The sequence below is a fragment of the Mus musculus genome, chromosome 9, assembly GCF_000001635.26.
Source record: "Mus musculus strain C57BL/6J chromosome 9, GRCm38.p6 C57BL/6J".
NCBI classification, from domain to species: Eukaryota; Metazoa; Chordata; class Mammalia; order Rodentia; family Muridae; genus Mus; species Mus musculus.
This window is the reverse complement of record NC_000075.6, coordinates 107340597-107362964: the sequence shown is the minus strand read 5'-3', so window position 1 is coordinate 107362964 and position 22368 is coordinate 107340597. Positions and strand designations below refer to the sequence as shown.

The 22368-nt window shown below is 52.0% G+C and overlaps 1 protein-coding gene and 1 long non-coding RNA gene across 4 annotated transcripts; one reads left to right on the top strand and one right to left on the bottom strand.

Annotated features, from left to right (window-relative positions):
- Window positions 1-8906: 8906 nt before the first annotated feature.
- Window positions 8907-13759, top strand: 4930429P21Rik. 3 transcript variants are annotated; one of them, XR_003948242.1, is made up of 6 exons: window positions 8907-9230; window positions 9371-10455; window positions 10862-10952; window positions 11474-11548; window positions 11647-11751; window positions 12037-13759. It is a non-coding gene; the product is annotated as an RIKEN cDNA 4930429P21 gene (long non-coding RNA). The 3 variants fall into 3 exon arrangements; XR_003948241.1 differs by having other exon boundaries at window positions 10594-10952; XR_003948243.1 differs by lacking the exon at window positions 9371-10455.
- Window positions 13282-22325, bottom strand: 6430571L13Rik (RIKEN cDNA 6430571L13 gene). The gene is made up of 6 exons (NM_175486.3): window positions 22177-22325; window positions 21548-21654; window positions 20376-20758; window positions 16794-16819; window positions 16000-16147; window positions 13282-15020 (listed from the first exon to the last, which is right to left on the bottom strand). The coding sequence occupies exons 3-6, from the start codon at window positions 20613-20615 to the stop codon at window positions 14940-14942; spliced, it is 495 nt and encodes a 164-aa protein (NP_780695.1). The 5' UTR covers window positions 20616-20758; window positions 21548-21654; window positions 22177-22325; the 3' UTR covers window positions 13282-14939.
- Between the last annotated feature and the right edge of the window lie 43 nt (window positions 22326-22368).

Below are 22368 nucleotides of genomic sequence, written 5' to 3'. Positions count from 1 at the left end.
TACAGTCTGGTGGCCAGTACCCAGGAGTTTAGCACACAGGAGACACATTTATTATCTTGGGCTCCTCTTACACTCCTTCTCCCACTTGTTTTCAAGTCTCTTCTCTTCTCTTCTCTTCTCTTCTCTTCTCTTCTCTTCTCTTCTCTTCTCTTCTCTTCTCTTCTCTTCTCATCTCTCCTCTCCTCTCCTCTCCCCTCCCCTCCCCTCCCCTCTCCCCTCCCTCTCCCTTCCCCTCCCCTCCCCTCCCCTCCCTTCCCCTCCTCTCCTCTCTTTTCTTCTCCTCTTCTTTCCCCTCCTCTATGTGTGTGTGTGTTCAAAACATCATGTTCCCCATTGCCCTTTGGGTGGAGGTCAGAGCTCTGTAAGGCATCCAATGCTCTGTAAGGCATTCCAGTCAGCACCCCACCCTCTAGACTCTATAGGAGCGATTCTCAACCTTCCTAACACTGCAACCCTTAATACAGTTCCTCATGTTGCAGTGACCCCTAACCACAAAATTATTTCGTTGCTACTTCATAACTGTCATTTTGCTACTGTTATGAATCTTAATGTAAGCATCTGACATGCAGAATATCTGGTATGTGACCCCCCCAGGGGAGTTGTGACCCCACAAGGGCCTCTTCATCCTCCTCTGGCTTCTGTCCCCCTGCCCTCACCATGTCAATCACCTGTCTAATGCCTGCTTCCAATCTGGGCTCTGCCTGGTCACCGAAGGCAGGAAGTGTCCCCACCCCAGCTCCACTGCTCCTGCAGTGTAAAGTTGGCTAAGTGGGGAGAAGTTTTGCAGGACTCCTCCTCCTCCCTGAGGCCCTCCAGATTGCACCCTGCTGCAGTGGTGAGGGTGAGTTCTGATTGACTCACCTGGGGAGACCAGACATAGAGAAGCCAGGGGGACCTAGGGACTGGCACCCCGTCCACGCAAGATCAAGGCTTTGGTGTCTGGCAGGAAGATCCAGTGGTTGAGGCGAGGTGGAAAAGCTTGTGTGTAATCATCAAGATGCCATGTTTTTCAAAATAACTCTACTGCCAATGATGGTGAAACAATGTACTAAATATGAGAAATAAATCTTGTTACCATGTAATGAGCTGCCTTATTAATGTGTTAAACTTGTAAGAAATACTTAAGTGTTTAATTGGCACCTAATGAGGGTGCCAATTAAGGATCATTATGCATTTCTTTAAAAATCATAATTGGCAGGGGGGCATTTCAATCAATGCCACAGGGCTGCCTCCACAGGGACCCCATCTTGGCAGTACATCTGGTGGCTATAAGTGCAGGCCACCATCTGGTGGCTGGCCCCCCCAGGAGCTCACAGCAAGGTCAGGGCCACCTAGACTGGACCTAGCTCCCAAACCCCACGACACACCAAGACTCACTTTCCCCTCTACCGCCAAGTCCTGGTATTGATCAGAGCCTGGTATTGATCAGAGCCTGGTATTGATCTGAAATGGCCCCTCTACCATTCCTCCTGGAAGGCAGGAGTCCTCAGAAGGATAGGCACCCACCGAGGACCAGGTTCACAGCTCTCCATCTGTGATTGGCTCTTCTAGGATCCTGAAAGAAGTTTCCAGGAGGCTATATGGAGGCTGGGCAGGAGGAGGGACAACTGCTTCAGGAGTAACAACTGCTCACACTTGGATTCAGGCCGAGAGAGAAACAGCTCTGAGCTACAGCTTGGAGCTCCCTCAGAGCCTCTGGAAGTGGGACTGGGTCTCTCTCCCTGCTATCTCGAATTCTGAATGTTTTTACAGGAGCTGTTGTGTGCCTGCGGTTGCTTAGGAGCATTCAGAATAGACCAGCCCCTCCCCCTCTACTCTAGGGTTTAGCCCTCCCTCCTTCCCAGGAAAGCAGAGCTCAACAGATCTATATTCCAGGCCAGGCTAGTGAAGAAGAACATCTTGAGAAGCCAGACCATGATTAATTACTAAATTAATTGCCAAATTAATCACCCAGGTAATTGCCAGAGAGCTGGGTGGAGGGCAGAGAAGAAAGCCACTGCCCACGAGGGGCAAGGCTGGGCCAGGGGCAGGGTGAGAAGTGATCACAGTCCAGGCAGAGGGTGAGAGGGCAAAAAGCAGAGACTGAAGGTTTAGGCATAGAGAAAGGCAGCATGTGGCGGACCGTGGCGGCCAGACTGGGGTCTTCCTGAACAGACTTGAAGCTTCTTGGGTGGAGACTGTGGAAAGGCAAAGCAGGGTATGGAGGGAGCATGAGCGGGGGCCCCGGGAGGCTCAGGGAAGGGTGAGCAGTTGGTCACACGGGTGCTTATCAGACTCGAGGGGAGAGAATGACTGGCCTTTGGGGCTAGATAAGGGATGGTGTCTGATTTGGACACTGGGGAGGGAGTGGGTGTCCAAAGCTGGAAGCAGGGGCAAGGCGCCCCTTTTGTGAATATTGTGTTGGGATTGATCTCGGAGGCAGCTGAAGAGCTCCTGTCATCTGCCAGTTTTCACAAATCTTAGGAACCTCATCCTTGCCCATGCAAAAATATTCCAACGGTCTTATGACCCAAGGATGCTGCTTGAAGCCAGGTCAGAGGGTTTCCTGGCCCCAGAGCTTAGGCCCTGCTCAAGAGCTCCCAGGCTGGATTCAAGAACTACCAGATCAGCCTGAGTTTGATGCAGGGGACTTCCTTGCTGGGCTGTGAGGAACTTGGGGAAATCCATGTTTTCTGTTAGTCAGAAGTCATTTTACTTTTTATAACACTGGGGATCAAAACTGGGGAAAACTGTCATAGCTTAGGCTTTACTGCTGTGAGCAGACACCATGACCAAGGCAACTCTTATAAAGGACGACATTTAATCGAGGCTGGCTTACAGGTTCAGAGGTTCAGTCCATTATCCACAAGGCAGGAAGCATGGTGCTAGAGGAGCTGAGAGTTCTACATCTTGTTCCCAAGGCAAACAGAAGACTGTCCTCAGGCAGCTAGGAGGAGGGTCTCAAAGCCCACCCCCACAGGGACACACTTCCTCCAACAAGGCCACAACTCCTAATGGTGCCACTCTCTGGGCCAAGCATATTTAAATACCACAGGGAAGCATTCTACCCCTGAGTATAGCTCAAGTCCCCTTCCCCACTTAAAGTCTCAGTAGCTCAGGCTCAATCTCCGAAGTGCTGGTGGTAGGAAGCCACTATAAAACTTGAACTTGAGCGAGTCAGAACAGAGGCTGAATCTGGAGTGTGTCCTGGAACTAAGGGAACTTGTTCCTGCAGGATTTTCAAAAGACTAAGCCTGAATGTGGCTCAGAGGCCTCACCCCTACAAAAGCCCCAGATCCCCTGGACCACCCTTTAGATACCTAGAATGCTATTCATTTGCTAAATATTTATCTAATGTTCCTCTGTGCCAGGTTCCATCCAAGTTCCCTACAAATATGAGGTCTTTTTAACCCCATCAAGCATGGAGAACCTGCCCCATTTTGCAGATGGGAAGACTGAGGTAAGCGTCCAGCCACTTGGTTGGAATTCTGTGGTAGTAGGCTGGAATTCAAACCAGATTGTTAATACAGAAAGACACACTCAGGAAAATTCAGTTGTCACATGTCATTGGACAAAGGCCTTGGCATTGGCTTTGGCATCTAGAGAGAATGAATAGCTGAGCTGATTCTTAAGACTCAGAGGACCTGAGCCCACCTTAGCTTCTTTGGTGACAGGCTGCCTACCGCCTGCTGCTTGTGACATCACTTTGACTGAACTGTTGACTCTTGCTGTCTGCCTCACGGGAGATGTACAGGGAGGATGACACTCTTTCTGCACCCTTACAGATGCAGGGACATGGGTGTGGTCTCAGAGATCCCACAGATCCATGTTGTCTTAGGGTTTCTATGGCATGATCAAAAAGCAAGTTGGAGAGGAAAGGGTTTATTTGCCTCACACTTCCATATCAGTCCATCACTGGAGGAAGTCAGGACAGGAACTCGGCCCGGGCTGGGACCTGGAGAATGCAGAGGCCGTGGAGGAGTGTTGCTTACTGGCTTGCTTCATCTGGTTTGCTCAACCTGTTTACTTATAGCACCCACAATGGGCTGGGCCCTTCCCTATTGATCAGTAGCTGAGAAAATGCCTTACAGCTGGATCTCATAGAGGTGTTTCCCTAACTGAGGCTCCTCTTTTTTCTCTGATGATTCTGTGTCAAGCTGACAGAACAGAGCCAGCCAGTGCACGTAAACTTACCTGCACTGTCCCAGGCAGGGGGATTTAGGAAAAGAGGCAGAACAGGTATATCATGTGGTACAGGCCCAACCCAGGGACGTCACCACATTCGCAGGGGGTCATTGGTGAGATCCTTGGCTTGCTTCTGAAGAAGTCCCTAATCCCTCATAACTTGCTGTTTGTCCTTCTGGAAAGGCACCCCCCCATGGCCTTATCTGAAACCTAATTCATGACTGTGCAAGGTTGGCAAATGCCTGTGCCTTTCGTGTTCACTCACGGGGATGCTGGAAAAGAAAGAGAAGACCTCTGATAGGCTGGGACCCCTCTCAGCACAGGCTTAAGCAGGACCCACCCTGAAGGATGTACATACTCTACAGGAGCCCAGAAGAATAGAGTCTAGATCCCCCATGACTTTGGACAGGCCATTCAACTTCCCTGAAAGCTGGCTCCGGATGGTATAGCTGATTCACTTCGGGCTTTAGTAGAAAGTGGGGTGACACATATGTTTGTTACCATGCTAAGTGTGGCACCAGCGATGCCTGACCCCCTGAGCCCGGGACCTTCTCGAGCTGTCTTTGCACTAGAAGGAGCCACCCTCCAGAATAAAAGAACAGTAGCTGCATGCATTTAGTGGAGGCTCTCTGCTTACTTAAAATACCCTAACTCATATAGTTCCCATGAGGCAAGAACCACTTATCCAACACTCCACTCAATAAAAAGCTCTAAGCGCTTACTAGGCACCGGGCTCTACCCTGGAGGCTCAGGCTTCAACGGCAGCTACTCATCCTGACCCAGGCCCACTCCAGACCTGCTCCTGGCAGACAAAGCGGGCAGCTTTTGTACACCAGCTGCCAGGACCTCTGAAATGCCTTCCAAAAATCACCAGGGCCAAATTTCAGTCAAGGAACTCCTCTCCCAGTTCCAACCCCGCCATTCCCACTCATCACCCCTATGCCATCCTTCAACCCAATAATCTGGACATGTACTGCCACCTGGTGGTCAGAGTGGGAATGGCTCCAAACCCAGTCGCTGCCTCCTTCAATCAACAGAACTTGCTTCTTTCTAACTCACTCACCACTTAGAGGATAGGAGCTGGGGACACGGGTGTGGTCTCAAAGCAATGTCCAACAGATTCCTCTCTAGCAGCACTAGTCCAGGCAAGGTGATTTAGAAAGGGAAGCAGAATGGGAATGGTGTGTGGTGCGAGCCCCACATAGCAATGTGCTCCGTGTTTGCAGGGGAGATCACCATTGTTAGTGGCCTGCCTCTGAAAAAGTTCTCTATCCACTGTTACTTGTTATCTGTCCCAGCTGATATACCGCTATGGCTTTCTATCAAACTCTTGCCCCATCCAGAAGTGATGGGTCACCCCTGTAGTCTCCTGTGACATCACCTGTATCTTTCCTCACTTCCTGGTGAGGGATGCTGTCATTGCTCAGAGCCTTACTGCCTCTGCTCTCCTCACAGAAGGGGTTCCTCCAAGGCCAGCCCCACCTGTGCCCACCAGCACAGAGGACCCTGTGTGGACAAGCTGAAAGTGACCAAAGAGAACAGACAAATGGATGGGTGGGAGCAGCTCTCGCTTCTGAGAATGTTCTTTCCTTCTTTGGGAATTTTGGCAGTGAGCTCTGGGGTTAACCTGCCTGGGGTCAAGTTCAGACCCTGCTGTATGCTAGGCACACCTATCGTTTTGTGCCTTTGTTTCCCTCTGTGCAATCTGGGCACACAAAGGATGCTCACTGGGTTACTAGGAGATCAAATGGCTCTGTCTCTGTCTGAGGGTATTCAGGAGGCTCCCACACTCTCACTCTGCAGGACCTCACTATACCTAGGCTTACCTAGGCTTATGGGTGGCATTTTATGGACTTATTATTGAGCTGATGGTAAATCTCTTTTTTTTTAAAGATTTATTTATTTATTATATGTAAGTACACTGTAGCTGTCTTCAGACACACCAGAAGAGGGAGTCAGATCTCGTTACGGATGGTTGTGAGCCACCATGTGGTTGCTGGGATTTGAACTCCAGACCTTTGGAAGAACAGTCGGGTGCTCTTACCCACTGAGCCATCTCACCAGCCCCGGTAAATCTCTTAAATGTCTCAAAATCTGGTGTCCTTGGCTTCCTTCAGCAAATGAATCTTTCAGTGAATGCCAGGTAGGCAGGGTTTGGCCCACTTTGTGACTCTCTGGGTCCTGCAGTCTGAAGGCAGGAGAGTAGAGGGGGATCTGCTGGACCCTGACCAAGAGAGAAAGGGTGGCAGCATGGGTAGGGGGAGGTGAGAGGGGCATTCAGGGCATAGAGGTAAGGGGTTCACGCTCTAGTTGGTGGCAGTGCAGTGCCAGTTCATGAGAGAGAATGGTCGGGGTTGAGGAGAGCAGAGGAGAGGAGAGGAGAGGAGAGGAGAGGAGAGGAGAGGAGAGGAGAGGAGAGGAGAGGAGAGGAGAGGAGAGGAGAGGAGAGGAGATTATGGGAGGAAAGAAGTGGGGAGGGGAAGGGAGGAGACAGGGGAGGGTGGGGAGAGGGGGGAGATCAAAGGACAAGGCTAGAAGACAACTCTTGCTTGGGCCAACCCAAAGGACTTGTCTGATGCTGTCAGTGCCTGGAGCTGCCAGCAGGTGGCATCATAGTTGCTATGAAAAATTATAAGGTAGATTGGACTCTGCGTCCCTGCTGGGGACCTGTCAGGCTCCAGAACCCCCACTTCTAGACCTTATCTGTCTGGAATTTCCCAGCCCAGCTGGAAGACTTAGACTCCCAGTCTGTGGTCAGGATCTCTTGTGCAGTGCAGGTAGGTGACCCTCTGCCTCCCGGATGGGACAAGCATGCAGAATCTCGAAAATTAAGGGTGACTGGGATCACCACACCCTTCCCTACTCCTGGATCAAGTACTCTGGGGCCAGAGTTGCCAGCCGCCAATACCTACCCCATGCCCTTGAGTTGAGGGGCGCTGTGGATATTTGTGGGTTTCCCCATTGTAGGTGAGGCTTCTCCTCTGAGCCAACTTTCCAGGCATAAACTCCGACTCTTTTCTGACCTGCTGCTCAATGCCTTTTTGTGCTCATCTGGGTCAAGGGGAGTTGGCTTTCTATTTGATGGGGCAGGAGGTGTCAGTCTGATCAGAAAATGTCCTGGGGAGTAAGAAGCCGGCAGCCTTCCCGGGTATCAGCTCTACCAAGAGCCAGGCATTCCCAAGCCGTCCCCCTGCCATCCTGCTTCCCGGCTGTGTGGCTCTGGATCGGTCCCCGTGCCTCTCTGACAAAGGAGCAGAAGGACAGGGTGGATGGACAGACATGGAGTGTAGCAGGTGCTATGCATCGGGCTGGAGGTTGGGTGCAGGACATGAGAAGTTACTCTCAGGTACTATGCCTGGCTCCTTTTTTCCCCTCTTCCCCTCCTCAATTTTGTCTTCCTCCTTGTTTTGGTTTTAGATAGGCTTTTCCTATGATGGAGTTCAGCTGGGTCTCGAACTCACAATCCTACTGTCTGTGCCTCTAAAATGCTGGGGTGGCAGACAGACACATCATGCTCGGCTTCCCTTTGCCTTGTTTTAGTCAAAATCGAGAACCTATTGGCTGGGTCAAAGATGAAAAGCCAGGTGAGTCTGGAAGAGAAAGGCTGAGGGTCCTGAGGGATCATAAGAGCAGTCGGGTGAGGGGTGACCAGGGGAAGTCATTGTGAGGGTGACCTGTACCAGGATTGGGTGTTTTCCTGTCCTCCCCTTCCAGGTCACAAGGCAGCCCCCTGAGTTGTGACATCCAGCAGGATCATAGCCATGGCAAGACACAGATTCCAGCCCCACCAGTGCAGGCAGCTGGACTCTGGGCCTTCATCCAACCTTCAGCCTTTGCCTAAGCCTGTCTTCTGCCCTCCTGGGTCATGTCAGATGGGTGCCTGGGTACCAAGCAGACAGGTTTCCATCTATTCTCACCATCTTGACTCCTCTAGGCTCATAGGTGCCAGGCCTCTAAGATGATTTTGCTAAGTCCCCTTCCTTGGACAGCTTCTGAGGGGTTAGCTCTCATCTCCAGCTTTAGATCTAAGGGGCTCCAGGATCCAGAAAAAAAGCTTTAAATTGTATGACTGCAGAAGTTCGTCCCCAGGCTGTGGATGAGGGACCTACTGTGCTGGGTTTCCAGCTGCCTCTGAGATGGGAAAGCCTGAGTGGTCACCACAAGGGAATCTGTCTGGACTGTGAGATCTTCTGGGTACCACGGAGCTTGCTAGGAGAGAGAGCTAACTTCCACGGGATTTCTTGGGAAAAGTCATAGGCTGGCCAGAGCCATACCCACATCCTGGCCAGCAAGCAGAAAGAGAAAGTGACTGGGCATGTATGTCTCTGTGCCTTCTCTAGGCAGCCTCCCCTGACTAAAACTTTGGAAGCAGCTCTGGTCAGTACCCTTTCTCTAAGCCAGCAGAGTGGGTCCTGAAAGGCAGGCTGTCCCTCACATGTCAGACACACAGAAAATGCTTGCTTCAGCCTGTGCTCTCTGAGTGAGGTCTGGAAGAAAGGATGCCACATGTCAATAACTCTTGTGTCAGGATCTGAGAGCTCCCCTCCCTACTCCCCCACCCCCACCCCCCACCGCATCCCACTGCACTATAAACAGGCTGACTGAAGAAGTGCTCGTAGAAGCACCCAGATGGACTGAAGGAAGCAGTGTGTGTGTGTGTGTGTGTGTGTGTGTAGCTTTGCAAAATAGAACCTAGCCCAAATCTCAGCCTCTGGGACAATCAAGGTGGGTGGTAAGAGGGATGTCTGGAGCACTGTGATGTCAGACCTGAACTCTCAGAGGAATCTTGAGGCCTGCCAGTCACCTGATAGACCAAAGCACCTGGTGCCAGGGAGAATGGAAGAGGCAGTGGGTGCCTGGCCCAGGGACCCTCCTGTCTTGCTCTGGGCCAGGCCAAGCCTCTGATGGAGAGGTCTAGGCTGGAGATCATGTGGTGATGTGCGTGGGAGCCTCAAGAAACATCTCCCAGAACAGAGAGCTTGGTACCCAATATTCTCAGCGGGGTGCGGCAGGAGGCAAGAGAGAGGAGAGAGTCCCAGCCTCTCTCCAAGCTTTCTACCTACCAGGTAAGAGAAAGTCAGCCTCTCTCCAAGCTCACCACCCTCCAGGCAGATTCTCGGTCTTTTTCAAACCCTCCACAGCCCTAGAACTGGCCTGTTTACATTTCTGACCACTTTGGGTAATGTTTGCTGTTGTCACCTTTTAGGCCACTGTGAGGATCTGTGTCTCCCCTATGTGGATCCACCAGGAAATATTATTTAGAAGGTTCATTTGTCTGGCGGAACTCGGAATCCAGGGGCCAGTGAGAAGCTTAATGGGCTCCGGGACTCACTAGTGACATCATCAGCATCCTGGACCCCCTCCTGCCCTGCTAGCCCCCCTGCACATTCTAGAAACTACACACGGTGGGGGACACTAGGGAGGACGTCCTCCTGTGACCGATTCTCTCTGCTTCCAAGCTAGTAGGAGTTCAAGCTGTCTGGAGGTTGCAACTAAATATAAGGACTAAGCTATGCTGGGTATTTTTATGCCAACTTGACACAAGTTAGAGTCATTTAGGAAGAAAGACCCTCAGTTGAGAAGACCCCCCATCCCTTTGGTTGGTAGACAAGCCTGTGGTGCAGTTTCCTGATTGGTAATTGATTTGGGAAGGCCCAGGTCACTGTGGGTAGTGCTACTCCTGGGCAGGTGGTCCTGGGGTGTATAAGAAAGCCGTTGAGTAAGCCATGAGGAGCAAGTCAGTAAGCAGCACCCTATATGGTGCCTCTGTACCGACTCCTGCATCCAAGCTCCTGCCATGACTTCTTTCAGTGATGGGCTACAATGTGAAACTGTAAACTGAAATCAAATCCTTTCCTCCTCGCCAAGTTGTTTATGGTCCTGGTGTTTCACCATAGCAACAGAAACCCTAAGACACTAGCCCAGGCGGTAACTTACTGATCAGAGCTAGCCTGAGCCATCAGAGATAGAATCCCTAGCCTTGGAGAAAGACCACCCCTCCCAGCTTCCCCTGCCTGCAGGTTCCAGCTTCTCAATGCCAGATATAATATAGAAACCAGACTTCTGGGGGACCTCAAAGGGCTCTAGCTTCCCACCTCCTACTGGTCCCTGTTTGACATACAGGGATCTCAGGTCTGCTGTTCAGGGGTCCAACCAAGTTCCAAGGATGTCACGTTCCTAGATGTACCGTGAGAATTGAGAAGTGCAAACTGGGATGGTCTGAGAAGCAGGCTGTTTAATGCACAGTCCTGTGCCTGGAGCAGGGGCTAGGGGAGGAAACTGTCTTCTCAGGTAAGTCTCAGCACCTTTGACTCCTACCCAGTTTGTAATGCCTCTCTTGAATGAAGGCTCTAGCATTCACTGGGCTTTGCTCTTGGATTCTTGAAAAAAAAATTTATTTGTTCTTTGTAAAATCATCTGTATGCACAGGATTGTACACACACAAGTGGACATGCCTCTGGAGGCAGGAAGAGTGGTCCTCTGGAGCTGGAGATACAGGGGTTGTGATCCACCTGACATGGATGTCTTCTGCCAGAGCACTACATGCCTTAACCACTGAACAATCTCTCCAGTCCGTCTCGAAGATTCTTATTTTAACCATGCATGTTTGCTTCCCATCACCTTGGAGGCCTGGAGAAGGAGGGTTACCCAGATGTCCTTAAGGAGTCCTGTCCCTGACCTTGATCTGTCTCTGCAGGACCCAAGTTAAGGAGTAAGGGCCAGTGACCACTGCCTACTAGCTCTGAGGGTGAAGTGAGCTGGCATGCCAAGGACAGCCCTAGTCCCAGGTGGGATGGCATCTGCTTTTATCATACTTGGTCACACCTAAGGGACTCCATGCTTTTCCCTATCCTCTTCCTCTCTCTGCACCTGGTGCTCACAGACTCTGCTCCTTTCTCAGTGTTGATGGCCTCTCATGAGTGCCCTCTGGGAAACCACAGCTGTCTCACCTGTAGTTATCCCCCAAGTCTTGAGCCCTCAGAGGCCAGGATGTCCTGGGGGTTCCCTCAGGCACTCTGTGAGAAGCCCCACTACACACACACACACACACACACACACACACACACACACAGAGAGAGAGAGAGAGAGAGAGAGAGAGAGAGAGAGTCCTGTCAAAGGAGCATAGCTTCACAGGCTATCAAAGAGACAGCTTCTTCCTGGGCCTTCCATCACCCCATGCCCCATGCATTCCCTGGCTTAACCTTTGGCCTTTCTATTTAGCTGTAAATATAAAGATGTGGACACATAGGGCCCTCACTCATAATACTTCTCATTTTCCCCCCACTTGTCATCTTTCTCTTCCATACAGAATGAAGTACAGTGTGGGTGGGTTCGCTGATGGGATGCTGGACTAGAGGGAACTGTTTCTAGCAGTCTGCAGAAGGTCAGAGCACTGCAGGAGAGCGTCCCTTTACATTCCGAAGGCATCCCCACTGTCTGTCTGCCTGCAGCCGGGCAATGGGATTACTTTGTCCACTCTAGCTCCAAGGTGACACTTCACTGTATTAAACAAGAGAAGGACTTCTTTGAAGGCGCCCATCCACATCCACCTGATACCACCCACTTCCAGCCACCGCTGCTGCTCTGGTTGCTATTCACAGAGAGATTTCATGCATGGGGGGGGGGGAGGAGAGGGAGAGGGAGGGGGAGAGGGAGGGGGGAGGGGGGAGGGGGAGGGAGAGGGAGAGGGAGGGGGGAGAGGGAGGGGGGAGGGGGAAGGGGGGAGGGGGAGGGAGAGGGAGGGGGAGGGAGAGGGAGGGGGAGGGAGAGGGAGGGGGAGGGGGGAGAGGGAGAGAGAGAGAAAATGTGCAAGCGATTGCTTGTAGAGAGTGGGGAGGGCCTTCTTAAGAGGGACCCAATTGCCAATTTCAGAAGCAGCAATGGGGGCAGTTCTGTCCATTCACCACTGAGGACAGCCAGGAGAGTCCCCTAAGGTTTGATTCCTCAAGAAGAACAGAACCACCGAAACCTTTCACCTCAATATCAATCAATCCTACAACCTGGGAAAGACACGGGAATTTGGGAATCTGCATTTTCCTCAGAGAGTAGGAAAAAGATCTAGGAAACAGGACAATGTGGGTAGAAGGGATAAGTTACTGTGAAGGCAGAGTCTATGAGTAGGTGGCCTGTGTCACCATATAGCACCCTGTGCCCATCACTGCGCCAAACCCACCCCTCAGGAAAAGGCCTGGATCATGCAACAAAAGCAGTAGGGCTTCATCTACACCGCTCATCATGCCTGGTCCCTGGGTGTTACCCTTGCTCCCAGGCGCTTTCTTCAGGATACCAAGAGTCGGCAGCACCCACATTCCTGAACCAAGAGGTTGACTAACAATGTGGAAACACACAGCCCACTTGCTCACCCTGTGCCCCTGAGAAGTTCTGCCAGCCTTCTGAGAGTTCTCCCTAAGAGCAAATCTGTCACTGGCAGGTCCAGCTGTAACCCACTTGTGTGGCCCATGGGCACTCGGTCCTCAGTCTTGCCTACAGTCCTACCCCACAGCCCCCATCTATCTTCAGCCCCACCCTTTATCAGGGAACCTGGAGGCTAAGTCCCTCCATGTTTCCGTCATGCTAGTCCGAGGGTCAGCTCTCTCTTATGGAGCCTTCAGCACGGACACTCGGGCGTTCCTGGGCACACTGGTCACCCTATTGTCACTCTCCTCTAAATCTTTCTGAGCCGGACAGGTGGGTCCCACACATGACTTTATGGATTCCCCCTTCCCTTCCACACACCCTGTACTTGGTGCTCCACGGAAACCATTTTACTTTTGTATTTTAGACATAGCTCCTGTGAACCCCGAGACACCATATGTCACCATGATTTTGGGGGATCGAGCCCTCTTCCTGACATGATCTCAAAAGACTCCATCCACTTGACCTCTCCACCCCCAGATATTGCAGGCTTTGTTGCCCCATCTCCATATCAAAGTGTGATGCCCCACCCCCAACCCCCAGGCCAAAACATTTCCAAGGAGAAACAGCTGGGTGGCCTGCCATCTCATAGCTGGGATCCAAGTGACTGTCCCCAGGCCTCCCACAGATCCTCACCTCACCCATTGTGTCCCTTCCTGGGGTTTTGCACCCCAAGTGTCACAGACTCCAATCTCTTTGTGTAAACATCTTAATTACATCTTTAATGCTCTCGCACACTGAGATGCTGGAGTTAAATTACAGCTTTGTGCATCCTAAATTACTCAGAGCTTTCCAGTTGCTCAAGTGCTAACGTATTTATAGCAGCTAGAGGCAGCAAGAAAACCAGAACCTCTCCCCATGGGATGCTCCTAGCCCTCCGCCTCTTGAGCCCCCCCCCACCTCTTAACATGTGATATCTGCCCAATAGCAGCATATGTCCACCCCCGCATCCCCTCTAGCCGGCAGAGGACAGGGGTGACAGGGAAGTTGGGGACACGCCTCTGTGCATGCTCACGAGTATGTCCCAGTGTAGAAAAACCACCCTGTCTTTGTGGCCTTCTCTGCCCAGATGCTCCCAATATCAGTCCCAAGCCTCCAAGACTTTGAGGGAAGACCAATGGCAGACTCAATTCTACATTCCGTGTACACTGAGTGGTCCTCCCTGCAGATACGGTGGAAAGGAAAAACTAAAGTCAGACTTGCTTCTTTAGGTCTTTACCTCAAAGGACACTCCCTTTCAAGCAACCATAGCTTTTCCTACCAGCTTCCGGCCTGTGGCAGCCTCTCCCAGGACCAGGAAGGCAAGTGTGCCCAGCTTTTAGAACTCACTGAAGAAACACAGTGAACAGAGGGCCCTAGTCTTGTTTCTTTTCCACGTAGCCCTGAGCACTGAAGGAGAGGCAGTTGCCTGTGGTAATGCTTCACTCCCTGTCACTGAGTGGGAGTGAGCTTGTGAGGTGAAGCCAATGCAGAAAGCCTATGTCCTGCATGCTGGAACAGGTACCTGTCTGTGTGTGGCCTTTCCCCACATCTGGGGGAGTTGCATCTTTCCATACCCAGCCTCCCCATTTCATCTCTCTCAGCAGCTATTTTGGCTGCCAGGGATACGGTAGAGATTTCCGGGAGACCTCATGCTTACCCGTTCACCACAGTATCTTACATATGGATGGTTCCCAGGGCATCCACTGGGCATTCCCAGCTCTCTCCCTGCACCTCTTGGGCTTATGAATGGCGCTGCTCTAGCTGCGTGTGGTGGTGCATGCCTTTAATCCCAGCATCAAAGAGGTAGACGCAGCCTGAGTGGGAGGCCAGCCTGGTCTACAACTTCCAGGCTAGCCAAGACCCTGTCTCAAAAATAAAATAAAATAAAATAAAATAAAATAAAATAAAATAAAATAAAATAAAATAAAATAAAATAAATTCTTCCTTCCCTCCCCACACCCTCGAAAAAAAGGTATTGCCCTGCCCTGTCCCAGGCATCTGGCTGTTTGCCTATCTCTACCCTAGAAGAGACTCCAGTCACACACAAAAACAAGTCACCCCTCTCCAAGCTTCTGTTCTTCCTCCCCATCAGGGAAGCAGACCTTGATGCAAGGGATACAGGAGACCAGGAAGCCAGCAGAGCCAGGGGTTCAGGAGAAGTCTGTGGTCAAATGACTATCCTGGTCAGAGCTCTCTGCAAGCTTGAGAGTCACTAGGTGGGGCCTCAGCACAGCTGGGGTCTGTTGCAGCCCTTTCCTGCCTCAGTGGTGGTGGTGGCTCTGGTCCTGAGAATAGGTCTTGACAGTCAGGAAGTGGGCAGCACTGATGGGCCCCGTGCCGTTGTCTTTGTCAGAGATCCAGGCCTGTTCTCCGGCCTCTCACGCATGGATGGCATTGGCTACATCGGTAAACACCAGCCTGCTGGGCCTCTGCAGCGGGCCCTGGGAAGGGAGAGTGCTCTGTGGGGAGACAGGCAGGAACATCAGAAACCTTGACCAAAGACAGCCTCTGGTCCAGTCACTTCCATCCTCACTTCCTGGTGCCTGCTTTTGATTGGCACCGGCTGTGCCTCGCGTCTAAGAGTGCCCATCCACCAAGCTCAGTCTAGAAATATGACCTGGCTCAGAAGACCTCCCTCCCCCAAGCTATTTCCAGCTTGCCCTGTCACCTTGGCAGCATTTCCTATGGGCTTAGTATTGGATTAATTATGCATGTTTTTTTTTTTCTGTCAGCAGGAAGATCTGGTCCTCTTCCCCACAAGGACAGGGGCAAACACAAGGATGGATCAAGGACAGGCCCAGACCCTGCATGGAACCACATGGAGGACTTGGGAGAATGATAGCGAGTGGTTTGGTTGCTCAGTGGCTCTGACAGAATGGGGCCCAGGTGCTCACCCCTTTGCCTATAGGAGGTGTGTTTGGCTTGGGCCTCCATTTTCCTGGATTGTCAGGGACTAGGGTTCATCTGCCAACTCAGCAGCACCTCTGCTGAAGAGCCTGATCCCACTCACAACCCACTCAGGTCCATGGGTCCTCGTGGAGTGGAGCGACGAAGGGTATTTAACCCATCGATCCTGCCTTTAAGTTTTGTTTGTCTTTCTGCTTTCCCGGCTAGTACCCAAGGGCTCATGGGGCAACCATTAGGATTTCCATCTGCAGATGAGAAAACTGGGCTCCGAGATTCTAACTGGGCCTCCACAATCTACAGGCTGTCAGAGCTGAGCCAGGCTGGAGCCCGCAAAGCCCAGCTTTTCACAGTGAGTCTATGAGAGCCACAGGAGAACCTAGCAGTTTCCGAACAAATCCAAAGAGACCCGTGTGCTCAGAAGTGTCACCTCATCACCTGGCAGGTGCCAGCAAGATGTGTGGAAAGGATGGAGGGTGGGTTGCAGGAGAAAAGGCAGCTCCGGGCTGGGTGGGAAAACTGGCCAGTGCCCACCTTGCCCTGTGTGACCTGCAGCGAGGCGGCAGCCTGCATGGAGGCTGCGTCTCGCCCATGTTCCAGTAGCTCCTGCTCCAGCTCGTCTTGTTCCTCCGTGGGGTCAAAGTTGTACATAGGCATGAGCTGGTGGCGCAGCTTCTCCAGCCTGGGGTAGGACAGAGGCGGTTTGAGGGTAGGGAAGAGCCTCCCTCCCTCCCTCCCTCCCTCCCTCCCTCCCTCCCTCAGTTCTGGTGGCCAAGAGAGCCACACACCAAGTTTAAGGTGCCTAAGTCTTCCCTTAGGCTTCACTGGCAGACATCTTTGAACCTACAGTACCAATCTGTCTCTCAGAGGGGTAGCCTTAGAATAAGCAAGTAGCTATTCCTGGGTCTGGTGGGACCATCGTCCATAGGATCCACAGGGGCTACCTGGGCCAAGATCCTACTGCGATGCCCGGAGGTGGACGCAGAGATGGATGGAAGCACAGGTGGGGAGCCAGTGCAAGTCAACTTAGGACATCAGGATATCCGGGTGGCCACGGTTCCTACCCTCCTTTCCCCTCCCGCTTCAACACCAGGGCTATACTTGTTTTCTCAGAATCTTCCTGCCTGCCTGCCTGCCTGTGTGTGAAAGTGGCCATCCCCAATCCTGAGTGGGCAGAATCGGCCTTGATTCCCGCCCCGCCCCCATGCCCTTCCCCAGGGAGAGGAGCCTTAGTGCTGGGGCCTGTTTCTTCTTTCCCACTCACATCCCCTGGATCCCGGCCCAGCCCTTCCCATAGGCTGCAGCCTCAGGGACATCTGGGGAATTACCTCTTCTTCTTCCTGATGTATAAAACCTGCAAGAGAAGGAACAACATCAGACAGTGACGGAAGAAGGTCCCCATCAATCCAGCATTGCCCCCGTGGTGGGGGGAGGCCGAGAGGATGAAGCTGTGGGTCCCCATGTCCTCAGGGTCAGTCCCATCCCATACAGACATCTTACATTGTCCCCATTCCTCAATAAAGTCTTGCTCAGCAGCCCAGTTTTGCCTAGAATTCCCTATGTAGTCCAGGCTGGCCTTGAACTCTCTCCATCCTCCTACTGGCCTGTACAACTCCACCCGGCTCTTTTGATATCTTTTGATGCCAACAGACCTCAGACTGAGTCTGGAGATTCAGAGATGGGGGCCAGGCATAGGAAAACTAGTTAGGCCTGTCTGGAATTGGCTGTTTCCGGCCGTCCAAAGCCTGACTAACTGCCCATTCAGCACCTGCCTGAGACTCCTCAGTGCTAAAGGGGAAAGGAAACACATCAGCATATCCCTTCTCTCGATTCTCACCAAAGCCATCGACAGTAGGCAGACAGCAGCACAGAGAGAGGCTCTAGGCAATGCTTTCAGCATCCCTGAGCCCCAGGGTCACCCCTCAGAGCCCTGCACCCCTGAGCCCCAGGGTCACCCCTCAGGAGCCCTGATGCTAGAGGAACCTAAGAAGGTCCCTGGGACCTTCCACCCCTTGTCCAGACACAAAAGTAAAAAGATTACAACTAGTCTCTAGCTGCATATGTATCAAAAGATGGCCTAGTCGGCCATCACTGCAAAGAGAGGCCCATTGGACTTGTAAACTTTATATGCCCCAGTACAGGGGAACCCCAGGGCCAAAAAGGGGGAGTGGGTGGGTAGGGGATTAGGGGGGTGGGTATGGGGGACTTTTGGGATAGCATTGAAAATGTAAACGAGGAAAATACCTAATAAAAAATAAATTAAAAAAAAGATTACAACTAGAATTATACCTAGAACCCACAGGCAGAGGCAGGAAGCCTTGGCACCAGGGAGGAAGTGGGTGATATTTGGAGCCCATGCCTGCACAGGGACTCCGGGGACTACTGCCACCATCTGCTCTTCCCCAAACTGCCATTTTTTTTTAATTTTATGCATGTTGGTATGTTTTTGCCTGCACGTATGTCTATGTGAGGTGGTCAGATCTTGGAGTTAAACAACAGACAGTTGTGAGCTGCCATGTGGATGCTGGGAATTGAACCAGGGTCTTCTGGAAGAGCAGTCAGTACCCCTAACCGCTGTCATCTCTCCAGTCCCAAATTGGCAATTTCTAACTATCAAGAATATGGACAGCCTGGCTGGGTGGTGGTGGCCCATGCCTTTAATCTCAGCACTCAGGAGACAAAGGCAGATCTCTGAGTTTGAGGCCAGCCTGGTCTATACAGTGAATTCCAAGACAGCCAGGGTTGCATAGTGAGACCCTGCCTCAAACAAACAAACAAACAAACAAGAAACAACAAAAGAACCTGGCAGCTTCTGCCTAGGGGAAACCCACATCCCTGAGTTTGTGCTAAACCCCAGTGGCTCCACAGCCTCTGTAGCCCACTCAGAGCTTTCATCTGTTTAATTCCCAATCTGGCTCAGACCTTTCCCCATGTGATCTCACGCAGAAAAAAGCTCAAGTGTTTCTAGCTCATCTGTCTGCTCCGGGGAGTGACTGCTTGCTGTCCTATGGGTAGAAACAACAGAAACCCAGGTCTCTGGGTCATCCCCAGCCCCGTCCCACCCTTAGCTCCAGCTACAGCACCCTAAGCGTGCTTCTTGGCCTCGTGACTCTTGCTCCAAATGTCCTCCCTCCCCTGTGGCCTGTGACTCAGGATAATCTACAGGAAAAGCCAGACAAACCCCAGCTTACATGCCTTTGCCCTGTGGCCCTTCCACCCCGGCTGAGGACACCCTTCCTCTTCCTTGCCAAATCCCTGCCCCTCACTATCCTCCCCATGTCTCCCAGGGAGGTTTCCTGCTCCGCTCCTGCCTGCACCAAGGTTTCTTCACCTCCTGTGTGAGGCATGAGGCTGGCACCTGCCCCTCCATGCACCCATGACATGGCTCAAGGCTGGCACAAGGGAAAAAGAAGAGGGACTTGGAGGACATTTCTAGACGTCCTCTCTTCTCCTCTGTGCCCTCCGCTATCTTTGTCCCACCACCTTCTGCTTCTCTACTTCTTTGGTGGATAGGTCATCCACTCTGGCCTGAATATCCCTTAGGGACAAAGCAAGGCAGCCTTATCCAATTCCCAGGCCAAAATCTTTTGTTCAGAATCAAGACAGAGTCATTTGCCCCTGAGGCTAGGGTATCTCAGCTTGTTTTAGCCACCACATAGGTGCCAAGGGCAAGCGAGAGCTTTTTACCTTCCTCCTGCCCCAGGAAAGCTCTCCTCCCTGGCCTCCCTCTGCCTGTCACATACCCTAGTCCTACTTGCTGGCCAGCAGTTGTTCCCTGGCAGCTGTCCCAAGCCTGAAGGGCCCATATGGCAACCCTAGTTTAACACCGGCTCTAGCCAGGCCATGGATGGCTATCCCTGCCCTGCTTTTTGTTTTTCTTATTGTTGTTGTTTGGTTGGATGGTTAGTTTTGTGTGTGCTGCTTGTTTGTTTCCTTGCTTGCTTCTAGTCCAGTGCTTAAGATTGAATTTAGGACTTTGTGCCTGCCATGCATGCACCTGGCTACTGATCTGTATCACCAGTCCCGTCCCCCACCCCCCGCCCCCATCCAGCCCTGTTTGTCAGATCCACATGCTCCTGAGCTCAAAGCTGCCATCATTGCTTGTAAAGGACAATGGGCAGAGTGCCATTGTTACCAGCCCCTCGGAGGGGCTTCGGGTGCACCTCAGTTTCCTTAGTCTTAACTTTATAATCTCTAGTGACTCTTTGGCGACATTCTCTGTGTCTGTCACTGTTGAAGGATACTAACAGGGTTCTTTGGGCTCACCTCTGTTCTGATGGCTGCCTGCCCCTGCCCTTTCTCACGACAGTGAGTTCAGGCTCCTACCTGGAGCTCTAAAGTTTCTTCCCAGCTGTCTCTGATAAAAACCCCTTGCCTATTAATTCATTGTTCATCAGAAACACAAGTCAGGACCTCTTCTCTCCCAGCCCTGTCGTGTCCTAAGGGTAAAGGAAGACAGTCAATAACTGCCAAGTAAATGTGTAAATTAACAGCTAACAGCCTCCCACCCAGGTTCTGCATCCCACATAATAGCCCAACTAACTCTGGCCTCTGCTGCTATTGAAACTCCCACACTCCTCTGCTTCACTGCCCTGCTTGCTGCTCACAGAAAACCCCTACCTGCTTCAAACATCTTCCTCTCAAGACCCTGTGTCTGGACCCCTCCCCAACTCCAGTCTTATAAGCCCCAGTCCCAAAGCGCCATGTGCCATTCATGTGTCATTGCTGGTTCTTCCAAGTTAGAACTGCTTATCTGGGCCCCCCAGTAAATAAATCTTAGGTGTGGGTGGGAGGGAATTGAATTATCATTAATAGACATTCTAATTAGCTTGTCTATAAGTCTAAACACTAGTCACCCTCCCCACAAAGGACAGCCTTCCAGACCTTCTTCAGCTTGCCCCGGCTCTCACCATGGCCACAGCCAGGCCAATCACTGTGATGATCCCAAAAGACAGAAGCATGGTGCCCACACCAGCTGCACCACCTGCCACATCAGGGATTCTGGTGTCATTGAAGCTTGTGGTTTCTGGGCTGAGGGTGGCGGTCTCGGTGGTAGAGCCTTCAGCGGCGGTGGCGGGCTCCAAGTCAGGCTCAGTGGTGGGCAGGTGGCTGCTGAACCAGCTCTGAGTAGCTGGGACCCTGGAGTTCATGCTGACACTGGGAGACTGCCAGGGCTCAGTCAACTTGCCCACCGACTTCTGACCTTAGGAGTGTCCAAGGCTGTCGTTCCCGCCACCGTGATGACCACTGGCACAGCAGAACCCTTACCAGGAGACCCCTGCCTCTCTCGGTTCTAGAAAGGCAAGAATAAAAGTAGAGGTTACAGCTAGGGGCATGTCTGTGAGATCAAGTCCCTCTAGAATCTGAAGGCACTGAGGACATAAAGGTTTCAAGACAGAGCTAAGTCAAGTTTATGGGGTATTAGGACATGGGCTTCTGTAGGGACATAGGGACAGGAAAGCAAAGCCCTGTCACCCCTGTACGATGACTATAGTGATTATAATTGGAAGATGGGAGAAGATGCAGGAGGCCTGGAAAAAGTCCACCAATTATCTCTGTAATTGCTACTTCTCCTACTCCTACCTCCTCACTCTCTGCACCCCACATCCCTCCTTCTGCTTGGGAAACACTTGCCCAAGACTCAGACACACCTGATATAACCTCAGGCAAGTCACCCCTCTTCTCTGTGTCTAGTTTTTCTCAAAGTGGGAAATATTACGAACAACCCCATGGTGTTGTAGGGTTAATGGTATATCAGAATGAACCAGTCCCCAGTGGGGTGTGGAGGGAAGAACTTAGATGAGCACAGAAGGCATCCAATAAATGTTCCAAATCCCCATCACTACCACCAACAACCCAGGAGGAGTTAGACACAGCAGTCCCTGGTCCTAGTCAGCTGTGAGACCCATGCTATGGTTGGGACTAGGATGGGGCTGGTGTAGAGACACCAAGAGGCAGGAAGGGTAGACCGAGCTAGATCTTCTGGCAAGGAAGTTGGCAGGGGTGATCCTTGGGCTACCTCCTTTACTCGTAGATGTAAGGCACGGAGTTACATCTTCAGAGGCACTGATGAAATACTCACTTTGAAACACCTATTTCCCTCCGGAGGATGGAAGATCACCCAGCCTCTGTGGGTCTTGGGTAAAGCAGAGTGGGAATGAGTCCTAGCAGTGCTGCAGAGGGGCAGACCTAGAAAGAGAAAGAATTTCTAGCCTATGGCTACATATATGTTTCTCTGTGCGTCTCATAGGTGTACATGGGATGCCTCCTCTTGCAGGTGTGCACATACGTATGAGCGGTGTGCACATATCGTTCATGGTCCCTTAGGAAGGAGCAAAGCTGGCAGAGGGTCATGCATGGAGTAGACGCATTCCTTTCTGTCCTCTCCAGCTTGGCTCAGCAAGAAGTCTCAGGTTCTCTTCTGGGCTCTGTCACTGATCCCAGCCATGACCTTGGACCAGACCCTTAACTTGCTCTGAGTCTGTTTATTACTGGCAAAAAAAGGAGAGAAGCCACCCTGCCGAGTATTTTATTGGCTTGTCTCGGGGGTCCAAAGGGGAAGGGAAGAACACCGGGGTAAAAGTGGTGTGCACCGCGACCTCCAAGAAGCTATCGAGTCTCTTAGTCCTCCCTATCTCAATCCCCACGCCCGCCTCCACGACCCTGTGGTTTCTCCATTCTTGCTCAGAAGCAGCCGATCTCAGCACTTACTTAATCCTCTCCGGTGCGCCGAGCTCAGTCTGAGAAGCTAAGGTTGGTAGTGACCCGCAGGAGGCGTGGGCGGGGGAACACCCAGGCCCGGGCGTTGGGGGCGACAGGTCCCGACTCAAGGTCCGCCTTGCGTGCGCGCAGGATCAGCTAGTATTAGCCTGCGCTGGCTGACAACCTGAGCTGGGGTGGGCT

Coding starts and splice junctions, on each gene's coding strand:
- 6430571L13Rik (NM_175486.3), bottom strand. CDS start 20,615: ATGAACTCCAGGGTCCCAGCTACTCAGAGCTGGTTCAGCAGCCACCTG. Junction 16,820..20,375: donor TTGGCCTGGCTGTGGCCATG/GTGAGAGCCGGG, acceptor CTTCTCTTGCAG/GTTTTATACATCAGGAAGAA. Junction 16,148..16,793: donor TACATCAGGAAGAAGAAGAG/GTAATTCCCCAG, acceptor GTCCTACCCCAG/GCTGGAGAAGCTGCGCCACC.